This window comes from Solanum stenotomum, unplaced genomic scaffold (assembly GCF_019186545.1).
Source record: "Solanum stenotomum isolate F172 unplaced genomic scaffold, ASM1918654v1 scaffold6733, whole genome shotgun sequence".
NCBI classification, from domain to species: Eukaryota; Viridiplantae; Streptophyta; class Magnoliopsida; order Solanales; family Solanaceae; genus Solanum; species Solanum stenotomum.
In genome coordinates this window covers 607313-628885 of record NW_026036338.1, presented here as the reverse complement: position 1 = coordinate 628885, position 21573 = coordinate 607313, and the positions used below count along the sequence as shown (strand labels likewise).

The 21573-nt window shown below is 32.2% G+C and overlaps 1 protein-coding gene across 3 annotated transcripts in view; it reads right to left on the bottom strand.

The window, feature by feature from the left end:
• Window positions 1-13200, bottom strand: part of LOC125852910 (histone-lysine N-methyltransferase ATX2-like) — a 44182-nt gene extending 30982 nt beyond the window's left edge. For all 3 annotated transcript variants that reach the window (XR_007445085.1, XR_007445086.1, XM_049532592.1), the window contains exons 1-10: window positions 11809-13200; window positions 11674-11725; window positions 11505-11579; window positions 11191-11410; window positions 10817-10940; window positions 10599-10703; window positions 8522-8709; window positions 8213-8305; window positions 8030-8127; window positions 2518-2688 (exon numbers count right to left, since the gene is read on the bottom strand). Coding sequence is in view for 1 of the 3 variants with exons in the window: in XM_049532592.1 (XP_049388549.1) it covers window positions 2518-2688; window positions 8030-8127; window positions 8213-8305; window positions 8522-8709; window positions 10599-10703; window positions 10817-10940; window positions 11191-11410; window positions 11505-11579; window positions 11674-11725; window positions 11809-13007 (2325 nt within the window). In the remaining 2 variants the exon portion in view is untranslated. The remainder of the gene's footprint in view (window positions 1-2517; window positions 2689-8029; window positions 8128-8212; window positions 8306-8521; window positions 8710-10598; window positions 10704-10816; window positions 10941-11190; window positions 11411-11504; window positions 11580-11673; window positions 11726-11808) is intronic.
• Between the last annotated feature and the right edge of the window lie 8373 nt (window positions 13201-21573).

Below are 21573 nucleotides of genomic sequence, written 5' to 3'. Positions count from 1 at the left end.
AGCAAAATATAGAACAAAGCTTTCTGATACAAATAAGTCTTCGCAGATTAATGGCTCTCCAGTCAACGGTTATACACTCATATGATCATTACATCCTGAATTAAATGCCCATCAACTTGTTATTATTTGTCTACCAAGCTTCTTCTGCACCTATGCCCTACGATTCTGACACAAATTAATAATTAATCACTTCATAATAAAGTTAAATCCCTAAATCTGTTCTGTCTGTGCATCTCTTCCTACCTTCACAATGCAACATATTATGTCCAGAAAACTCTTAAGATTTTCAATAAGAGACTGCAAATGGAAACATCTAAAGGGCTTCTAAATCATAGTGTGCTTAACGTTATATATATAATATAGGCTTAAGTCATTTGCGGCCCCTTAAAGTAGTTTGCACAATTCACTTAGACACCTTAACTAGGACTATTACTTGTTAGACACTCTAATATTAACAGATATGTATCTATTGAATATAAAATAAAAACTTTCTTTAAAGATGTTATGCGTGTAATCCACACGCATTGCCTTAAAATAATCACAAATCAAATTAGGACACATGGCACATGGACCCAATCTAACAACAAATATAAATTCTCAATTTTAAAAAATGAAATTTTTTCCAACCTTTATTAATGATCCAAAACAAGATTTAAAAAGAGAAAATCTCCCCCCCCCCCCCCCCCCCCTTTGCCCTATCTTCTTCCTTCTTCCCTGTGACCTCGCCAGTCGCCATTAATTCCTCCGGCGGCAATGAACATAACAAAAATTCATTCTCTTGTTACCCACTGTTCTTTATTCCTCTTGAGATTTTTGTTTAAATAAATCACGTCAATAAATTATTTTGAAATTCGTGACGAAGAGAAATCGGAAGTATATTGAATTTTTTATTATCATTTTTAGTAAGTTTAATGAGTGGTGATGTTTGTTCAATTTGAGTGATCGAAAATATTGGTCAATTCTTTTAACTCAAGTGTTCAAATTTTTGCAAATTAAATTAGCAGATTCATATTTTTTTACAAAGAATGAAGAAAAAAAGAGAACCGAAACAGAAGGCCGAGAAGTTAGAATCTTTAAAATGGTGGGTTGAAGAAGAAGACCTCTGGTACATGGGTTGTGGGGTGGGGTGGGGTTGTTTTCTTTTGTGAAGAGATTAATGTGGAATTAATTTTATTTTTTTAATTATTTAGTTAATGCATGCCAAGTGTCAAAAAATAGGTACCAACTAATCTAAAAATAAATAAAAAATAAAAATCAGAAGATATTCACGCGCTTAGTAGCAGTGATATACACTTATTTTGCCACATCAACATTTTGTGTTTAATAGACACATTTTGAACAATTTAGGTGTTCAATAGGTACAAGTCCTAGTTAAAGTGTCTAAGTAAATTATGCGGATAACTTTAAGGGGTCAAAGATGACTTAAGCCTATAATATAATACATCTTAAAAAAATTGCTCCAATGAGAAATATATGTTTGTCAACACCTGCAGAAACAACCTCATAAAGCATGTTCAACTGAAACAATACATAGCTCTTAAGTTTGTGAAAGTAAGACCTAAATGAGCAAGGAATAAGTATTTTCAACAAATATAGAAACAAACAATTATGAATGAACCAGTCATACCCTTGGTTCTAAACTACATAAGATAAGCATACACCAAACAAAGCAGTGAACCAACACATGACCCAACATTTTGGGAAGGTTGCACTATGTCATACAGGCACTAGAAAAAAATTGCATTTTCTCATCTCAAACCACTTCTTCCCCTAAAACTGTACCAACTTGTATTTTACCACCATGTTTACTTCCCGTTCATATTTCGCTACTAGAAAAACTGTGATTTTCCACACAAAAAAATGGAATCAAATATGTAACTGCCAAATAAAAAGCATATGGTCAAAAGTCTGAAGAGAAAAGTATGTACATAAGCAGACACGTGGTAGTTATTTACCAATCAATTAACTAGACCTCAATCCTAAACAAGTTGAGGTCGGTTAAATAAAGATTGTGCTCCATACATAAAAGACACATTTAAGAAAAACTCTGAATATTCAAGATAGACTTATATTTGATTTATGCATCATCGAAGGCATAACAAGAATCTGCTGCCTTCCATTGCGACAAGATAATGGGATAGTCTGTTCTCTTAATACATTCTATTATAGTTATATGGCATAACATTTGTCAATTAATGCTATCCACCATATTCAGCTTCACTTGAAGATAGAGTGCATTTTAATGGTCTTATTTGTTTATATAATGTCTGTCTCATCTTATCAAGCATATCGCTTGATACGATTTGGTTTCAAAGTGTTGAATGAGGAAACAACCCAGAAGATAATATAATCACTTAAATCGTATACAAAGAAAAATAAGACTATACTAAGACAACTGCAAAGTCAATGGTCCTTAATAATATAAAACATGCTCAGATTTTCAATAGATGGTGAACAGAAATTGAAAGAACAGAACCTCCATAAAGAAAAAGTTGAACAGAAGAAAACTAATAATACCTTTATAAGTTTCGAAATTTCAGGATGAGAAAAGCCAAACATATGAGAACCTGATCCAAAGGTCCTTTCACTTTCACGGCTAGATATTGATTCATCAAAATTGTCAACTTGCGTCTTCCTCATCCGTTTGTAAACTTTATTCCAGCAAGCAGATGGTGAAGATCCCTTAAACTGCAAAACAAGTGCACCACAATGACTAACATTAGCACTTCTCTGAACATCAATGGGATAAAATTAATGTCTATTCGATAGCAAAAACTGCCAGCTAATTAGAAAACAGATCGACTAGGTTTTCCAAGATTGCGGTAGAGACCATAAATTGTTAACTAGACACTAATGTGTCAAATTAAAGAGGGAAAATGGTAACAAGCTGATGCGGTAGAGACCATATTTTTTTTATGAACTAGACACTAATGTGTCAAATTAACCCCTATTAGGATAAAGAGCAGAACACATCAGAGCCAAGAAGTTGATATACGACAGCGTAGATACTCGACAATTCATCAGAGGTTCAACATTTCACAAACCAATATTTCAAATAAGGGTGATGAAAGGTAGCGACTTCTACAATTTAGCTGGTAATAGTCTTCCAAAGTTCAAGCTGAGACACTTTGCACACCCAAGTCAAACCCGAAGAGGCATGCCATAGAAATTAACCAAAAAAGGCCTCAGATGTTTTGCAAGAACAAATTGTCTTGTTCATAGTCTCACAACAAGAAATACATCAGACTGACAGGTGTTGTGAAAAGCACTCACGTAGTGTTTTTTCCTCCGCTGGGATTTGAACCTGAGAACTCATGGAAATTGTAAAAAACTATTTACTTGTATCTTGCAGCCATAGACAATATTACTAATCAAAAGGAGGAATGGAGTACTAATCAAGACTTAAGAGCGCATTGTTGTCAAATTGCCACATTCTTTAGGTTACAAGTACCGGCAATTTGTTAAAGGTAAATTAGAAGGACTTCAAAGAAACTATCTACAAAAGTCGATATACAGTGCCTAGAAGTTGCAGTTGGTTCATGGGAGACTATTACGACCCCAAAGAGTTGGATAGTGTGAAGGTGAAAGTTCTTTGGGTTATTAACAAGAACCCATCAAGAAAAGGGATGTCGTGATTTGAATAGAACATCACGATCTAGGTGATAAAAGAAAAATATGGGATTGTGATCTATGTTGCTCGGACTCTTCAAAAACTTTGACGGTGTGAATGTCAGATCCTCCAAAAGTAGTGCATTTTGGAGGATCATACATGGGTGCAACAATATTTTTGGGGAGTCCGAGCAACATAGATTATGGAAAGGGGTTGGAGGACTAAAATATCACACTTCCCTTCGCGAGCAAACTGTGGAGGAAAATTTTGAAATGGTGGAAAGAGTTTAGTCGTAGCATTACTTTTAAGGTAGAGTACATGCATATTGAGATTCACATCTCCTAACATCTTTTGTTTTATAAGTTTCACACATCTATAGAATCAATGCTAGATTTGGCTACAGTACGACGGGTAGTTCAGATTTTACATGAAAGAGATCCAACAAGACTTCAGATTCAGAAGAAACTTTTAAAACTGGGAAGTAGTCGAATACTGGAATTTCAAGACTAAGGATTTCTCCATAAATAAAGTTCCTAGTATGTCGGCCTTTCCCCATCCACCGATTTGGACTCCAAGGTTCCAAGAAAGGTGTGTTTCTTAAGTTGGTTGCCAACAAGGACAATGATTCCGACAATTAAAATTTGAGGATTACATAACTTATTTGATATTTTATGTGTAAGAGTGTGGGTGCAACAATGCATCATCACCTTTACATTGTGGAAAATCTCTAGATAATTTGGATTGCAATGTGTGATGCCAACGATGTCAAGAAGGCATTGTTAAGCTAGACATCTAGAAAGAGAGATAAAGGAGCTTTTGAAAGGGTAGAGAATAATCTATCTATGTATCTATATAAAAGAAGGATTTTAACCCGGTAAGATAGCACTATCCGAGGCTAGGATTGCTATTTATCTAATTTACTAGATTTTTGCATTAACTTCCATCTATTTATCTAATTTCATGTAGTTCTAAATTTGTTTTTCTTAAATTTTGCCTAATATAATTTTTAATATTAATCTCTTTCCTCATTATTAGGTACCATTTATAACCTTTTGAAAAGGGGTTCCATATATCACTACAACGCCGCCCATTTCCTTTCTTTTAAATTTCAAACCGAATTCCATTTTCTTCCACTTCTTCTTTTCTCAAATTTTCTTCCCAGTTTCTCGAATTCCCTTTTTTAATATTCCTGATCTTTATCCTATAAAACTTAAAAGTAAGTTTGGGAGATAAATCCTTGACGGGATAACTTTAATTTAGAAATGTCTTATTTCATATATGGGATGTTGCTCAGGTGCTCAATTTTTTCCATCTGGTCAAAACATAATAATCTCACTTTTTTCAAGACCTACTACATCTCTATCTTTATTTGTTAACGAAAAATGAGTTTTTGTTATGATTATAACTAATAAAGATAAGGAAAGTAGAGAAAAAAAGGAAAGATGGAAATGTGTCGGATGTATATAAAACAAAAAAGAGTGTGTACAAAGTTCCTCTCCTTATTTACCTAATATGAAAGATTTGAATTTGTGTCTTAATTTTCTTTTTTCACTTTTTAAACTTCCTTCCATTTTCTTGTTCATCGTTGATGGTTTAATTTTTTAATTCTCTTTCATCTAAAATAAATACTAGAAATATTGAAAGATACAAAGATCAATATATGTATGAATGTTGTGTATATATGAATAAGGTTTGGTAAGATGATGTGACATATCTCTGGTGTCAAAAAATAAAATAAAAATTCCTCTTTTATCGCCACGTTTTGCGATAAGATTTCAAATTAAATTTGTCCTATCTTACTTTCTCTTATTTAAATTCCCTTTACTAGAAAATAATGTTTCGTGACATTTATTCCTCTTCATTCCCTCTTGACATTTTGATTGAAGTTTATCCATTATAAGATTGTTTTTATAATCTTAGATTATATATGAATTTGATTAAAGAGAGTAAAATTTCCTTTTTTTTTCCTTTTAGTAATGGAGAAGTAAATGAATAATTTTGTTGTAAATTATTGATGATGATTCAATGAAGAAGTACAACAACACATGGTGGCTACAGAAATGTATATGGTGATTTAAACATTAACTAATTTATCCAAGAAAAAGGCTTCATAATTTTATGTATAATCAACAAAACATTGCCATATGTATCTTTATTATTGATATTTGTTACTTATACAACAAAAACAAAAAAACTATGTCACCGAGTGATTGTATATGTAAAGTTATTATGTATAATATTGATATAGTCTTAATATCATTTTTTTCTTTCAAGATTTTTCTTTTGTGAAACAAATTATATGAGAAATGTTAGAGCTAACCAAAAAAAAAAACATAATGTATCACAATTTATACAATTTATAGAATTAAAATTATAAAGAGAACTTTAAAAAATTCATTTATCTATTTTTATAACCGCTTGAAATGCAGTAATTACTAGTTTTATAATTGAGGTAATATGTTCTTGTCTATTATTTCTTATTAGTGCACCGGTGAGAATCTAGTTTGTGTAAATTTTGGGGTGTCTTTCACAGAGAATCATATTCTTCGTGAATTCTCTATTTTTTGATACATCACTTGTAAACATTTTTTTGTCACCTTAATCATTTTTTTATCACCATGGCGTTCGAGCCAGCTTGTGCGCATTCCTTTACTTCATCTTAGAGCGTGGTTGACCCTATTTTGCTCTTCAGATATCCATCTTATCACACAAAAATAGTTTCAACATAATGAGCATATCATAGTTCAATGCAATTTATCTAGTTTTATGACCACCTTGAAAACTTTTGTTTGGTTTCTTAATTACCTTTTCTTTTATAAGTAGTTTTGATTTACCCTCTTCTTTTTTTAAACTGGTAATTTTGTATTCCTCGGCATTAAGGGCTATGTTGGCCACCTCCAAAAGTGTTAGATACATAGAAACAACAAAAAAAAACAGGACTACATACAAAGCTCTTATGAAATCCACTAGTTGAATTTCTTCTTCTATGTTCATTTCTTTACACCAAAAACCTAAAGTGGTGATTACTTTCCACTTAATCTTCTCTATAGTGCATTCTTTCCCTACAAAAATTCTCTGATTTCTCTCCTTCGAAACGATCCACCAGATACAAGCAGGTACTAGCAGGTACTAGCAAGTACTGTTCTCCACCACCTCCTCTGGCTCGTGCTACCTCCCCTTTTGACCCAACAACTTAGTAGGTATGTTGTATGTTCTGGCATAATCCAATTTAGACTAGCTAATTGGTGAATAGAGCCCATATTTGTGTTGTTACTTTGCAGTGGAGGATCAGGTGATTGTTGGTTTCCAGAGCCTCTTTACAAAGATAACATCTTGAGGCAATAATTCTTCCCCTCTCCTGAAGTTTATCATGTGCCAGGCAAGCTCTATTGGTTACCAACCAAGTGAAACACTTCACCTTAGAAGGGGCTACACTCTTCCATATAGCACTCCATGGCCCTGATTTCTTCCCTGCAATTGTGGCTAGATCCTTTTTATACATTCTATTCTCTGAGATGCCTCCATAGCAATTTATCTATTTCCAGATTTGTGCCAGGAAAATCTCCAATCAAAGCTAGCATATCTGATACTCACTCTATTTCCCAGTCATTAAGAAATCTCCTAAAAAGCAAATTCCATCCTTGTGGAGATCAAACCTCTTGTATTTTGCAATCAGGATTCATGCAAATGGAAAACAGCCCAGGAAATAAATTTTCCAAGGACCCTTGACCAGTCCAGTCTTCTTTCCAAAACAAAGCCTTATTCCCTCGGCCAACCTTTATGCTTACATTGTCTTTGAAAGCCAGCCATAGGTTTCTTATAGTCCTCCATACTCCCACACCATATGTTTCTGTCACTTCCTCTGAACCCCATTGACCTTCTTCACCATACTTGTGTTGAATGAGTTCCTTCCATAGAGCTTGATCTTCCAAATTGTATCTCCACAACCATTTGGTAAGTAAGTTGTTGTTGTGTCATTTCCATCTAACTGAAAATCTTAATGAGCTTCAATAGTTTAGTTAGTTCTTTATTACATCCAAGGATAACCTTTGTCCAATGCTTAAAGATCACAAGCACTAGTTTGTTTAACACAATATTTCTGGGCAAAAAGTGAAAAAGAACAGTTCCTCTCAAAAGCTATGGAGCATAAGTTTTTCATGAAAGGATATCCACAATCTGAACAAGGAACCCACTGTTTTAAAAGTGAGCTATAATATTAAACGTGAGATAATATAGTCAGATAAGAGACCACGGAACTTTACAGCATTCAAAAACTGAATTATAATCAAAGGAGTATATAGCATACAGGTGAGCAACCGAAGTAACTAAAGAGAAAAATAAGAACTTGATTCGGCATCATCGAATTGCAGAATACAGAAAAATAAAAACTTCACTTGACATCATTGAATTGCAGAATACCTGTTCTTGACTATCCAATGTAACTCTAAATAAAGGTCGTGTCCTGAAATCAGGATCTCTCAGTACCTCCATCTTATATGATACACGTACACCGGGATCTGGCTCAATTAGGGAGTAGAAGAAATGATCAATTTTATACCACTAAATTCAAACAAAGGCACAGCAGAAATGGAGAACAGTTACCTGTTACTGATGGCAACTTCCTCACAGCAGTATAACCTTCTGGCCAGATAAATTCCTCATCTCGAAAGAGCTCCGAATCTTCTACTATTTTTCCTGAATAAGACATTTGCACATTGAAGAATTGATATATCACAGTTATTCATTAAGTGAGCAGAGAACATCAACTTAAGTTATGAGAATAGGGAATGTTACTCGTCAAAACAGACAAAAAAAAATGAAGGCCACAGCACTTTGGTGTTTCAATAGAATATTATGCATTCTTTTTGCTCTCTAATCAGTATTTATCTTAGATTTGAAAAAAGAAAATACCAAGGCTAACTATTTTCAAGTCCCCCAATTCAAATGGACAACTTCTGACTTCTTCAAGCTTTCTCCTCAACCCCTCATCCCCTGAATCAGAACTGCCTTCATTTTCTTCGATTTCAGTATTATTATCTGCATTGATACTATTCTGCAACCACAGCATCCCCTTTGAAAGCTTTTGTTCAGAGAGATACCTGATCAAGAAAGTTAGAAGTATGAAATCGGTACAAACATAGCAACCATGATAATATTAGGTCAGAACACGCCGAAATACACAACCACACATAAAAGCAGCATCACCATATATACAGGGAAAAGGGGATTCTTGATCAAAAACTAACTGTGGTGTACGAGCCAGCTTGTCGAAAGCTTGACTAATTCCACGAGGTACTTGTTATCCCCACCAGCAGAAGAACTGGGTAACATTGTTAATCAAAGCTTGAACAAATGGGAAGAAAGCACCTAGTGTTTGTGCCTCAGCTGGGAAGGTAAAAGGAAACTTCTTTGCAACCAGAAGAAAGGAAAAGGCAGAACAAATCTCTAAACTTCAATCACAACTTTGATTTATAAGACAGCATGCTTCATGAAGGACAAAAGGAACCCTTGAACTCCATAAGCTGTGGAAAATAATGATTCTAGAGTAGATTTTGGGTCTGAATGGGTGTAACATATCTACTTTGCAGGAGAACTTAAGGAGATGGAAACAAATAATAATGTGTTCAACAAACAGGAAAGAATCTTTCTTCCCAGGGTACTGATTAAATAGGGATACTCGGGAGGGTGTAATTTTAAGGTCAAATAATTTTTTTACGAAGAATTGTTAAAAACAAAATTCGTAAGGTGCAAGCAGTTGCACTGCCTGGTTTATCAAAAGAGCAGCAGTCCAAAGTTGAAGAACCAAAAAGGCCAAAGGCCTGCAGGAAATTGATATAGCAGCAAGCTACCCTACCACAAACTGCCACTTCAGTGAACCTGGGGATGATTTCAGTAAACCATCATAGTCATCAGAAATGTATGACATTGGGCCTAGGGAATCTTAATTTTTTAAGGAATCCAGAATAGAACACCAAAAGTGTAGGTGCTATTACATTTTGTTTTTCCAAGTACGATGCAATGTTTTGACTGGAATTCTAATACATTCTTAAGGACAGAAGGAAATTATATAACACACGCATCTGAAAATTGGTACAAGTGGGTTGCTATGTTGAGCTCTTGAGTCAGGGATCTATCGGAAACGTCTCTCTATCCTACAAAAGTAGAGGTAAGGTTGTGTATATCCTACCCTCCCCAAACCCCATTTGTGGGTTTATACTGGGTATGTTGTTGTTTGTTTCTTGTTTTGGGTTGCTATGTTGAGCTGAGATCAAGGTTGAACTAAGACCAAAATCCTATACTCACACCTAACTATTCTAGCGAGAAGCATATTCAATTATTTGGCTTCACTTTATTTAAAGAATAATACTATCCATGTACCAATTAGATACCTTAAGATCTAAGATCATGCTGAATAGTGTATACTGGGCCCATAAAATTCAATGCGTGTGAGAAAGAAGGATAAAAAAATGGCACCCAAGGGTGTGGACCAGTGGTTAATGAAGTGGTTCGGAGCCATGAGGTCGCATGTTCAAATCCTACCGGAGACAAAAAACACTAGGTGATTCTTCCAATCTGTCCTAGCCTTGGTAGCCTAACTGGACAAAGTTACCTCATACTTGTTGTCGGGGGGAGGTGGGAAGTATCCCATGGAATTAGTCGAGGTGCGCAAAAGTTGGCCTGGACACGGGACACCACGGTCATAAAAAAAAAAAGGATCAGACAATGCAAAAATTACAACCAGTGCTACCACAGCTATAATCATCAAAGCTTTCACTGGAAAGGAATACAGTCTATGTATTGAGAGAATTATTTCTACAAGTTTTTCCCCAATTCAAGTATGGACAGTCATAATATGGGAAAGATCAACAAAATCTAGCAAAAGGCCTGAAAGAGGGAAAACTACTAAAATAGGATATGAGAAACATTTTATCTCAGTGATGTAACAAAGAATGATACAAAAAAATGAATTCAGATCGACAAGGCTCACATTTTTGCTTCCTCCAAACTTTGAATAAATTTTGGCTTTTTGCACTTGAGGTGAAAGGAAGAAAGAAGCCCTCTTAAGAAAGAGATAACTTGCTTTAACTTGACCCTGAAATCCAATAACAAAGTTTCATAAGCCCACAAGGAAAAGCTGAGCATATTGCTGCTTAAATGGTAAATAGAACTCCAATTAGATCCACAATAAACTTCCAATTAACACACCTAGCAAAATCATGGGTGCCAAAAAACTGCACAAGAACTGATTTTTCCCCTGAACCTTTGTTTAGACCTTTACACCCACCAGCACGAGATTCATCTAGAACAATGGCAGGCCACATGGCATGACCTGTATTGACAAATAAAATCAATGAAAAACCAGATAGTTGCTACATTTGAGAGATTTTGATCTCACATTTTGTCCCAGGAAGTAAACAATCATGCAAAATTAAGTTGGTAAAAAGATTGTATCTTTGTTATTGATTCTTCTTTGAGAGCTCCGGCTGCTAACTAATTTGTGTATAACCACGAGTGGATGTCATAGTTACAAATCAGACCTGATGAATAGTCAGAAGTAGAAAAGGGAAGCCATAATTTACCAGTCAGCTTGGCCCATATAATATCTCCGGGCTCAAGAGCTTCACAATCAACCAAACTAGCAGCTAATACAATCATCTCATCAACACCGATTACATCAGTTTCAGGACTCGTATCGCGTGGTCTCAACTTCAGACGATTCATTTCCTCAAGTGTAACAGAAAACTTGATCCTTTCATTTGATAAAAGCAGATCTTCTTCATCCCCATCTACATATTTCACCTGCAATAGACTCGAACACGGAACATGTTTCATACACTCGACCATCAAAAGATCAAACATAATTTATATAAAAAGGAACCAGAAAATCAATTACATGATGTCGTTCAGTCTCTGAGTTGTACCCAATTATGCGACCAGTGTACCAAACAGCATCTAATGGCCAATACGCCTATGACATAAGACTCCTCAATTAGTTGTTTAAACTGATAATAACAAAGGTACGTAGTAAAATTCTAATTATTCCAAGTTTGATCATTTCACACCTTACATTGTAGCCCAATAAATTTCTTGGGATCAACTCCTTCAAAACTCAGCCTGTAATACACACAAAAAAACACTTCTATTCATGATAACACACATATACAAAACACGAAATTGAGCAGGGAAAAAAAATGTACCAAACCCATTTCTTGGTCCGAATTGACCTTAAGCTTTTGTTATTCAAGCTATTCCCCAAAATACAATTTTCTTTTTGTTCCTTCATGTTACCCATTGAGTTAAATTCTTTGGAATTGTTACCATGATTGGTGTCGATTTTATTTTTACCAGCACTATTTCGAGTTCCTCTCGAACAAGACTCATCGAACAGACTAATTACATTAGCTTCTACCCTCAAATTTTCCAGCTCTGAATTAACTACCTTACTCCTCTTCTTCTCCTTCTTAATATGTTTCACAACCACTACTCCATCATCTTCTCCCTGGTCGTCCCGCTCACTCTCGACACACAATTTCACTACTTCTAAATTTTCCACCTTCTCCTTATTCTTTATAACCACTTCCTCTTCTCCATCCTCAGTTTCCCCCTCTTCTACTCTGTTTCCCTTGGGAAAATTGGCTAATTTGACAGAGTGAGAAACTAGTTTCAAATCTCCGACGCTCCTCTTCTGCTTATCCCTACTCCTTATAAGATTTTCCTTGTCTTCACTCTCTTCTTCTCTATTTCCATTGAAGATATTCGCTAATTTTTTCGGGTGAGGAACTTGATTTGAATTGCCCACTTTTCGCTTCTGCTTGTTCTTTATAACCATTTCATCATCTTTTCCCTCGTCTTCTATAATTCCATTGGAGAAATTCCCTAATTTCATCTGCGGAGCAAAAAGCTTTGAATAACGCTCCTTTCTCCTCTGATTCTCCTTAAATTTTACACCCACTTCATTTCCTTCACCGTCATCTACCCCATTTTCACTGTCACCGTTGCAATTAGCTAATTTCACCGATCGAGAGATTAACGAGTCGTAAAAAGAAGGTTCATGTCGTTTCCTCTTGCGACGGCGAGTGTAGAAGTGAATAATAGGGAGTTCCCTTCCAGACATTGAAGAAATGTGCTGCGTTTGCGAATGCTTGGGGTGATCGTCGGTCTCCAAATGTGGGAGGATTTTGCGAGCAGCTTTAACTTTTTTCGACCCACTTGCACCCACGTAAGGGGAAGTAGCGGAGTACACATCGCACAATGGGACATATCTCAAAGGAGTAACTCTCTCTCGATCATCATCCTCTTCATCCACCTGCTGATTTCGTTCCTCCTCTTCCAACAACTGCTTAGCTTTCGTATCTTCATTGGGTGAAAGAGTTGAATCAGTTAACGGAAACGCCATGGAATTGAGCAAAAACACACACAAAACCAAATCAATTTGATTTTTCTCTCCGATTCCGTCGAAAAGGATAGATTTTTAACTGAATTGAAACTGGAATTTGGGTTTCTAGGGTTCGATAAAACGGCGGATTAAGGGAGAGTGGCGTTTCCCGCCGCAGCTGAGATGCACGGCGTATTTATATGGAGGGGAAGGAGATGTTATGTTTCAATTTTGTAAGTATTTTTTTAAGAAATATGATTTCATACTCTTAGGAGTCAAATAATTTTTTATATGCACAAAAATTTTAAACAATAAAGACAACAAAGGAAAGAATTGATGGTAATGTTAAAGATTTTAATACCAATTGAACTATTCTCCCGTTCTTTTTTATATATCACCTTATTAGATTGCATTTGTGCATTAAGAAATTAAGTAATTTTATTCTTCTATCATTATTTAATTAATGTTTTCTTAAGTCAACTTTTCAATAAATTATTAATATGCTAGTATTCGAAAATTAAAATGCATTTGAATGACTATTTAAATTTTTGAGTTTTTTTTTAAGCCAAATTTTTCACCAATTGATCTAAAATTTTAAAAAAATTGTTAAAGCTTCAACTTTCAAGATTTTTTTTTTTTTTTCATCTTTTATTTTTGATTTGTTTGTTGATATTTCTTTTTTCGAAATAAGATTTTAAAGAATAAAAAATGGAGAGAGTAATTAATCAATGTATGAAGTACTCCAATGAATATCAATTACTTATTAGTTTTTTCTAGGTTGGTCAAAGTAAATATTTTTAAGACTAATTAACTACTCTATCCAGGGGCGAATTTAAGCTTAAAAAATGGGTCACCTGAACCCGTGGTCATCCGACAAAACTCGATGTATTACTTGTATAATTTTTAAAATATATCAAATAGCAACTGAAGGAACCCATGAACACAAACAACTAGATGGTTCACTGGTTTGAGTGTTAGTTTTCCACTTTGAGGTTGAGGGATCAATTCCCAGATTTTGCATTTTCACAACCTTGCATTTTATTTTATTCACAAAAGAGTTTCTGCATTCAGCCTTTTTAAAACTTTTTCTTATAATAAAATTTATTTATTTAGCAAATGTATTTAATATTTTTCTTATGAAAAACCTATATTTATTATTGCTAAAATAAATAAGGCCCCTCAAATTTGAAAACCTAAATTAGTTGCCTTTTCTCTTAAAGGGACAGAACCGCCCCTGACAATGATGCACCCGTCTTCTTGAAATTCTAGATTCGCCTCTGACTCTATCAAGGGTATAATAGGAAGAATATGGTAATTTATGCATTGATTTTATGAAATGACAAATATTATGAATCAACTATTTATAAAAAGTAATGATATATAAAAAGAAACGGAGAAAGTATATGATTATCGAAAATGATTATCGTACACCTAGTTATGAAGCTCAAGGTTATTTATAAAAATTTAGAATTGGCTACTGTATATCAACTTCTCCGCATTGAGACTAAAATTGGTTTTATAAAAATATTACTGTTATTGCAATATTTACACTTATTTGTCAATCTATGATGATGAATATATGTGCATATGAAAAGGTTGGAGATTCATCTAATGCAATATAATTTCATAATAAGAAAAAATTGTGCTCACGTTTTTAATGTGAAATGTCCGCTGAAAGATATTTTAAAAGTTTGTTATTTTGTATTGTGTATTTGTATAGGAGAGAAAACAAATGATGGAATGGGTTCCATTATTATAATTTTTTATGACATTTTTCCTTGTTATTCAATTAAATTTGAATATGTAACATTGAGAGTGGACTACAAAGATATTACAGTTACGACAACATTTACTATTTACTCATCATTACAACATCGATGAATAATGCAAGTACATGCCAAAAAAACTGGAGAATCATCTCGTGCACAGTAATTTCAGAAAAAATTGTTATTTTGATTTATATAAAAAATATTTGAATTTTTTGCGAGCTATTGCATAGGAGTGGAAGTTTTACCCTGTGTGCACCCAAAGCGTAGCGGCTGCGAGTTTCCCTTGTCATAAAAAAAAATAATTGAATTTCATGCAATATGCTTCTTCTTTTACTGAAATTAAAAGTTATTCATACATTATTATTTTTATGCCATTTAAAATGTGCATGTTTTAAGAATTACTAAGTTATCTTTATTTGAAAAAATTACTTAGATGAGTACCTTTTAATAAATAATTACTAATTTTAGCGATATTTTTTATTTATTACCACTTATAGCAATACACATCAATACTATGTTAAATCTGTAATATGTATTAAAATTGAATTATATATGCAATGTATATGTATTATAACTATTTTTCTTAAATAGATTATGTTTGTTTAGTAAGAAATTGACACATTATTTTATTAGTGTATTAAAATGTGTGATAAATGTATAATCCATCAATAAAATTTGTATTATATGTGAATAATAAATTGTTCTTTGTAATACGTATTAAAATTGTATTATAAATATATTAAAAGTGATCAAGTAAAAAAAAATATTATTGCTACAAATAGTAAATATTTTTTTAATATAGTATATTTATGTAAGTATCCCTTTTTATTTTCCATTTTAACTTGATAATAATGATACAACCCGTTTACGCATACATGAATATATGCTCATAAATATCATATGAAATTAAGATTTACTTAACATGTTGAAAGTAAGATAGTTTCTCTTGGAACCTATTTGGATTATGACTTATCTTTTGATTTATAAGACAATCAATTCAAATAGATTCTTACTGATGTTATATTATTATTATTTGTTAAGGTATATTTTAAAATTCCACTATTTTAGAAGGAAGTTTGAAAAAAAAAACATCATTATCACCGTAACAGTGATACACGTATTCATACAAAGAGGGAAGGAGAAGGCTTGTTTCATTTTTATAGATTATTATATAATTTCATTTTTACTACTTTTTTGGTCATATAATATTTTTTTTATTGTTTTATTAGTTGATCGATTAAATTCAAATTATACAATTTGAAAGTAAAATATTTTGTTAACAAATATAATATCATAAACAAGATTCAGACAAAAAAAATTACTTATTAAAAATTTCGTCACTCCATCATTGATATATAGAACTTTCAGCCATAAAGACAATAATAGAGGAATTTGTTGTGTTAATAGAGACTCCAATGGTAATTGAATTATAGAAGATTTTTTTTACATATAACCACGGATTGTTGAGCTCAAAATCAGTTATTAAAGTTTTGAAATGACTGTTGTACATATTTTTTACTTATGAAGATATAATTGACTTTGAAAAGGTATTTCAATTATTATAATATTCACGTTTTATCTATCAATTTTGTTAGTAATTAATGTACATGCTTGTTGATTTAAGTTAAATTCTAATTTTGTTAGTAATTAATGTATATACTTGTTGATTAAGTTGATGAATTTAATTGTTCGACATAGTTTTAGAGAAGGAAATAAATTTGTTCACATTTTCGCTAGGATGGAATCAAAGCTTTCAATACGTAACCAACTGAGTAGTTTATTAATCTTTACTCTAACACAAAAAATAATTCAAACAAATAAAAACAAGGCGCAATATCGCTACATAGTAAAAATAGTGAAGTCAGATTTATTTATATTTCAAAATAAAATATTTTTAAAAATAATATTAATGTTACTATTTATTATTGAAAATATATTTCAAAAAAATGTTAATTTTTTTATGAATTTCATGCACATGATGTTCTTGTCGTTTGAGATATGAAGTTTATTATATTTTGTTTTCTTATTATTTTAATAAATATGTGTATCAAGGATTGCTAAAAAAATTCTAATAATTCTTAGTAACTTATAGTACATAATTTAAATTTAGTCGGAACTCCAAAATTTAATAAAATCCGTATGAAAAAACAAAAAAAAAATGTGTGTGCAGACTCTCTGCAGACAAATATTACAAACAGAGAAAGCCGCAAAATCCAAAGCTCAAAAACAAATCTCAATTTTCACGTTGTAGGACCCGCGCACCACTACTACTACTAATTAATTCCCAATATTCCATATGCGTGATTCCACGCGCTGCCGACTAATAAAAATAAAATATTTCTTAAAAAAAATTTTAAAATTATTTGATATTCACTAAGTAAAAAATTAGTACACAAGAATGTGAGTGAATTATCTATTAGTTCAATTCATTTTAATCTGTAAAATAATTAAATTATCTTTTAATCTAAATATATATTTTTAAATAAAGAAATAAAATATCTTTTATTTAGTGCTGCAAAGTTATAAATAAAACAAATAAAAAAAGTTAAAACTAGCTAATAATTGTACGATTTAAATTATTACTTATTTTTTCTTTTAACATTTTAGTTCAATTTATCTTAGCCGGGTGTAATCAAACATTATGAGGAATAAGTGAATAATGTTTTCATGGTATATGAATTTTACATTATTATTATTATTATTATTTATTATTATTATTATTATAACTTATTTCCTAAACAACATTTGTACAAATAACATGTCTATTTATTGACCACATCCATTTAACACCCTTATATGTGTGTATTTGTTTTTATATATTTAATTTTAATTAGTTCATAATTTACATTCATACTTTAAAAGATAAATACGATGATTAAAAAATCATATTTATGATTCGAGTGTGAGACAAGTGATTAGTGATGGATAATCACTTGTCACTTTATCATAATTTTTTAATTAAAAAATGATTGATTTATTTATTAAATACAACCTTTGATTTATAGTAGTGGGGAAATAATTCTACTGAAATTTTAACATTGTTGAGGTTATGTTTGATTTTTTTTTTCTTTTCACATGAGATGTACAATGTTTTGACTCCATTTTTCTAATGTTTGTATAAGTGATGAAAAAAATATACTTACTAGTATCTTATTTTGTGATAGAATATGGAATAGCAATGTTGTTATTATTAGTAATAACTAATGAATAAAATAAAACTACTAATGACAAAACAGACTATCATATAGTAATTATAATATATTTCTAATTTATTAAAAATATACAGTCTGTAATATATTTTTTATAACAAATCAAACATTCAAAAATAAATAATTCTTACATTATAGTTTTTGCCTACATTATAGTTTTTAACTCTTGCATTTATGCTTTAACTTGTGTTTGAAATAGATTTTTGATACCTCATAGTCAATCAATTTGATTATTTGAGTAGATTATGTCACCTCACATAATGTAAATATCGAAATTATGTTGATCAAGCCTTAACTAAACTATGATATTCATAATTTTACATCAATTTATCTATCTCGAAATCTTTTCAAAAATCAGTTTGTATTCATGTCAGGGCATTCAACTATTGAAGTCACTCACTTGCGCAGATATTGATGGAGAAATATAAAGAGAGGAAAAGAGACTTACATATGGTGCTCACTTATCTTGAAAAAGTCTACGATAAAGTCCCGCGAGAAGTCCTTTGGCAGTGTTTGGAGTTTAAAGGTGTTCCAATGACTTATATTAGGACGATTAAAGGACAAGTATCATAGATTCAATACTCAAGTAAGAACTATGAGAGGAGACTCATAACATATTTCGATCGATATGTGATTACACAAGGGATCAATGTTGAGTATGTTTCTATTTTCTTTCGTGATGGATAAATTGACACATTATATATTCAAGATGATGTGCCTTGGTGTATGTTATTTGCAAATGACATTGTTTTATTCTATTAGACTCACGACGAAGTCTCACAACCAACGATAGATTGGAAAGGTGAAGACATGCTATGAAGTATATAGGGTTCATGTTGAGTAGGATCAAATTATAATTTTTGGAGTGTAAATTCGATGTTGAGAATCATGAGATAGACGTGAAACTTGATACTTAAGTTGCCTTCAAGAGTGAAAGATTTGAGTATCAGAGGTCTTAGATCTAATGGAATGGAGAGATCGATGATGATGCCGCACATCGTACGACGTGGATGAAGATGAGACTTGCAACCGACATATCTTATGTGATAAGAAAATATTACCAAAACTAAAAGGTAAGCTTTATAAAACGGTTAGTCCACCTTTTTGTATGGGGCGGAATGTTGGTCAATTAAGAACACTCGTGATCATAAGATTCGAGTGGCAAAAATGAGGATCTTGAGAGAGATGTGTGGGTATATTAGGAGTGATAAGATTATGAATGAAGATATTTGGGATACAATGTTAGTGACCTTTGTGATGGACAATATAATGAAATAAAAACTGAGATGATTTGGACATGTGAAAAAAAAATGTATGATGCCTAAATAAAAAGGTACGAGAGATTGGATTTGTGGGGCCGGTATGAGGTATATATAGACCAAAAAAATATCGGAGAAAGGTGACTAGGACACGACACATCTTTAGCTTACTGAGGACATGCCCTTAGATATGAGGGTATGTAAATCGCCTACCAAGGTAGAAAGTTAATAGATAGTAGGGAGGTTATTTTTGCGTTTCAAGGTTTTAGACTTGTTTGTGTTTTTCATTGTACCAGTCGTACTATTCTTGCTTATGATACCTATCATCACTTGTTGTTTCATGTACTATTACACTATTTACTTGTTCTTGTTCTTTTCTCATGGGCTTTGTGTTGCTTCCTTTGTTAGTTACTATATTTTTTACACTTTTTCTTCTTCTTCAATTGTTGCTCTCGAATCGTTGGTCTTTTGAAAACAATTTTTATGTGACCCCCATGCTTAAGAAAAAAGTCTCACATCTGTAAAAATAATGAGAGATGTTGGGCATATAAGTAAGCAGACCTTACCAATTACTGACACGTTTTAAAGTTTTGCGGGCCTAGGTCGAGGGCGAACAATATCACTAGCGGGCTGATTTTTACAAATGTTATCAAAGTCACTCATGTGTGAGCCTTGTTGATGTGCGTCACAAGTTCAATTGAATTTGGGCAAATTTCGCTAAGACGGGATAAACCTTGGTTCTAAGTCTGACCAAATCTCTTGCGGTGGGGCAAACCTTAAGGAAGATGTGCATTCTATAAATGAGATGTATATGACACCCTAGCTTATGATAAGAAGTCTCACATCAACAAAAACACGTGAGAGATGTTGGGTATATAATTAAGTAATCCTTACCGACTAATGACACATTTTAAAGTCGTGCGAGCCTAGGCCAGAGTGAACAATAGTACTTGTTGTGCTGCTACATCTACCTTCACGAGGTAGTGGTAATGTATACATACACTCTACCCATATCAGACTTTACCTGTATAATTTCACTGAATATATTATTGTTGTTGTTATTATTTATCTAAAAATCACATATTCATATATTCTTTTGAATTCATGTGATACAAACATACTGTCCTACTAATATTTTTGATACTCGTGATTGATACAATAATATTTACATTGTATTTTAATAAGTGGAATTTGATGAGGGTAAAATGTATGCAAATTTTATCTTTATCTTATAGAGATATAAATGTTTTTTCTGATAGACTTTAGCTTAAATAATGTTCTTTTCAAACAGTTTGAAAAAGGGAATTCCATCAATGTGTGTGATAACAACAATGAGGTAATGCAAAATGTTGAAAAGAATACAACATATAAAAGAAAGAATAATAGCGAGAACAAAATAATATAATAATCAAAACACAAAAACCTACGTGATAATTAGAATTCAAGTATGATAATAATATTTAAACATTGATTAAAGTGAGTTGTTAAATTTAATTTAACTTTTCAATTATCACACGCTTATTTTATAACATAGATACGTCAACGATACTATCATATGTTGTTCCGTTATAGATGGACTCACTTTCTAAATATGAATTATATTGACTGAAACGTACATTTTGAACTACGTTACAACAACAAATAAGGCGATCAAAGAAATTTTGCATGTCTGATTTCATTGTTTTATACGTTCTTCCCAAAAACCAGGAATGTATGATATTTGTAAACAAAATTCAATTTTGTTTTCTAATTATAAAAGACACTTTCTCATATGTTGTTCCGTTATATAATGACTCACTTTCTAAATAGGAATCACATTGACTGGAACGTACAACTCAAACTACATTACAACAACATATAAGGTGATCAAAGAAATTTTGCATGTCTGATTTCATCGTTTTATAAGTTCTTCCCAAAAAATAGGAATGTACGGTATTTGTAAACAAAATTCAATTTTGTTTTCTAATTATAGAAGACACTTTCGCATATCCAATGGATCCCCCCCTCCCCCCCACCCACCCACCCACTTTTACTTTTTATTGAATACATAACTCACATATAGTGTATTTTTTTTTTTAATATAAGTTTTTTGATTGAAAAAATATTTAATCTCATACTAAAATCACATAGTTGGTTGACTATCTAAACTTTCATCTAATTAGAGAGTTCAATCCCTACTTTATAATTCACCACCTCATTTACCACAATGTGATCGGTAAATTGAGTCGACAATCATGAAGTTTTAGATTTAAATTTTCGCAAAAATAAAACAACTATGTAATTTCTTTAATAAATAGAGTTACTTAATACTTGTTGTTGGTAGAAAATGACAGATATACCCACAAATTTA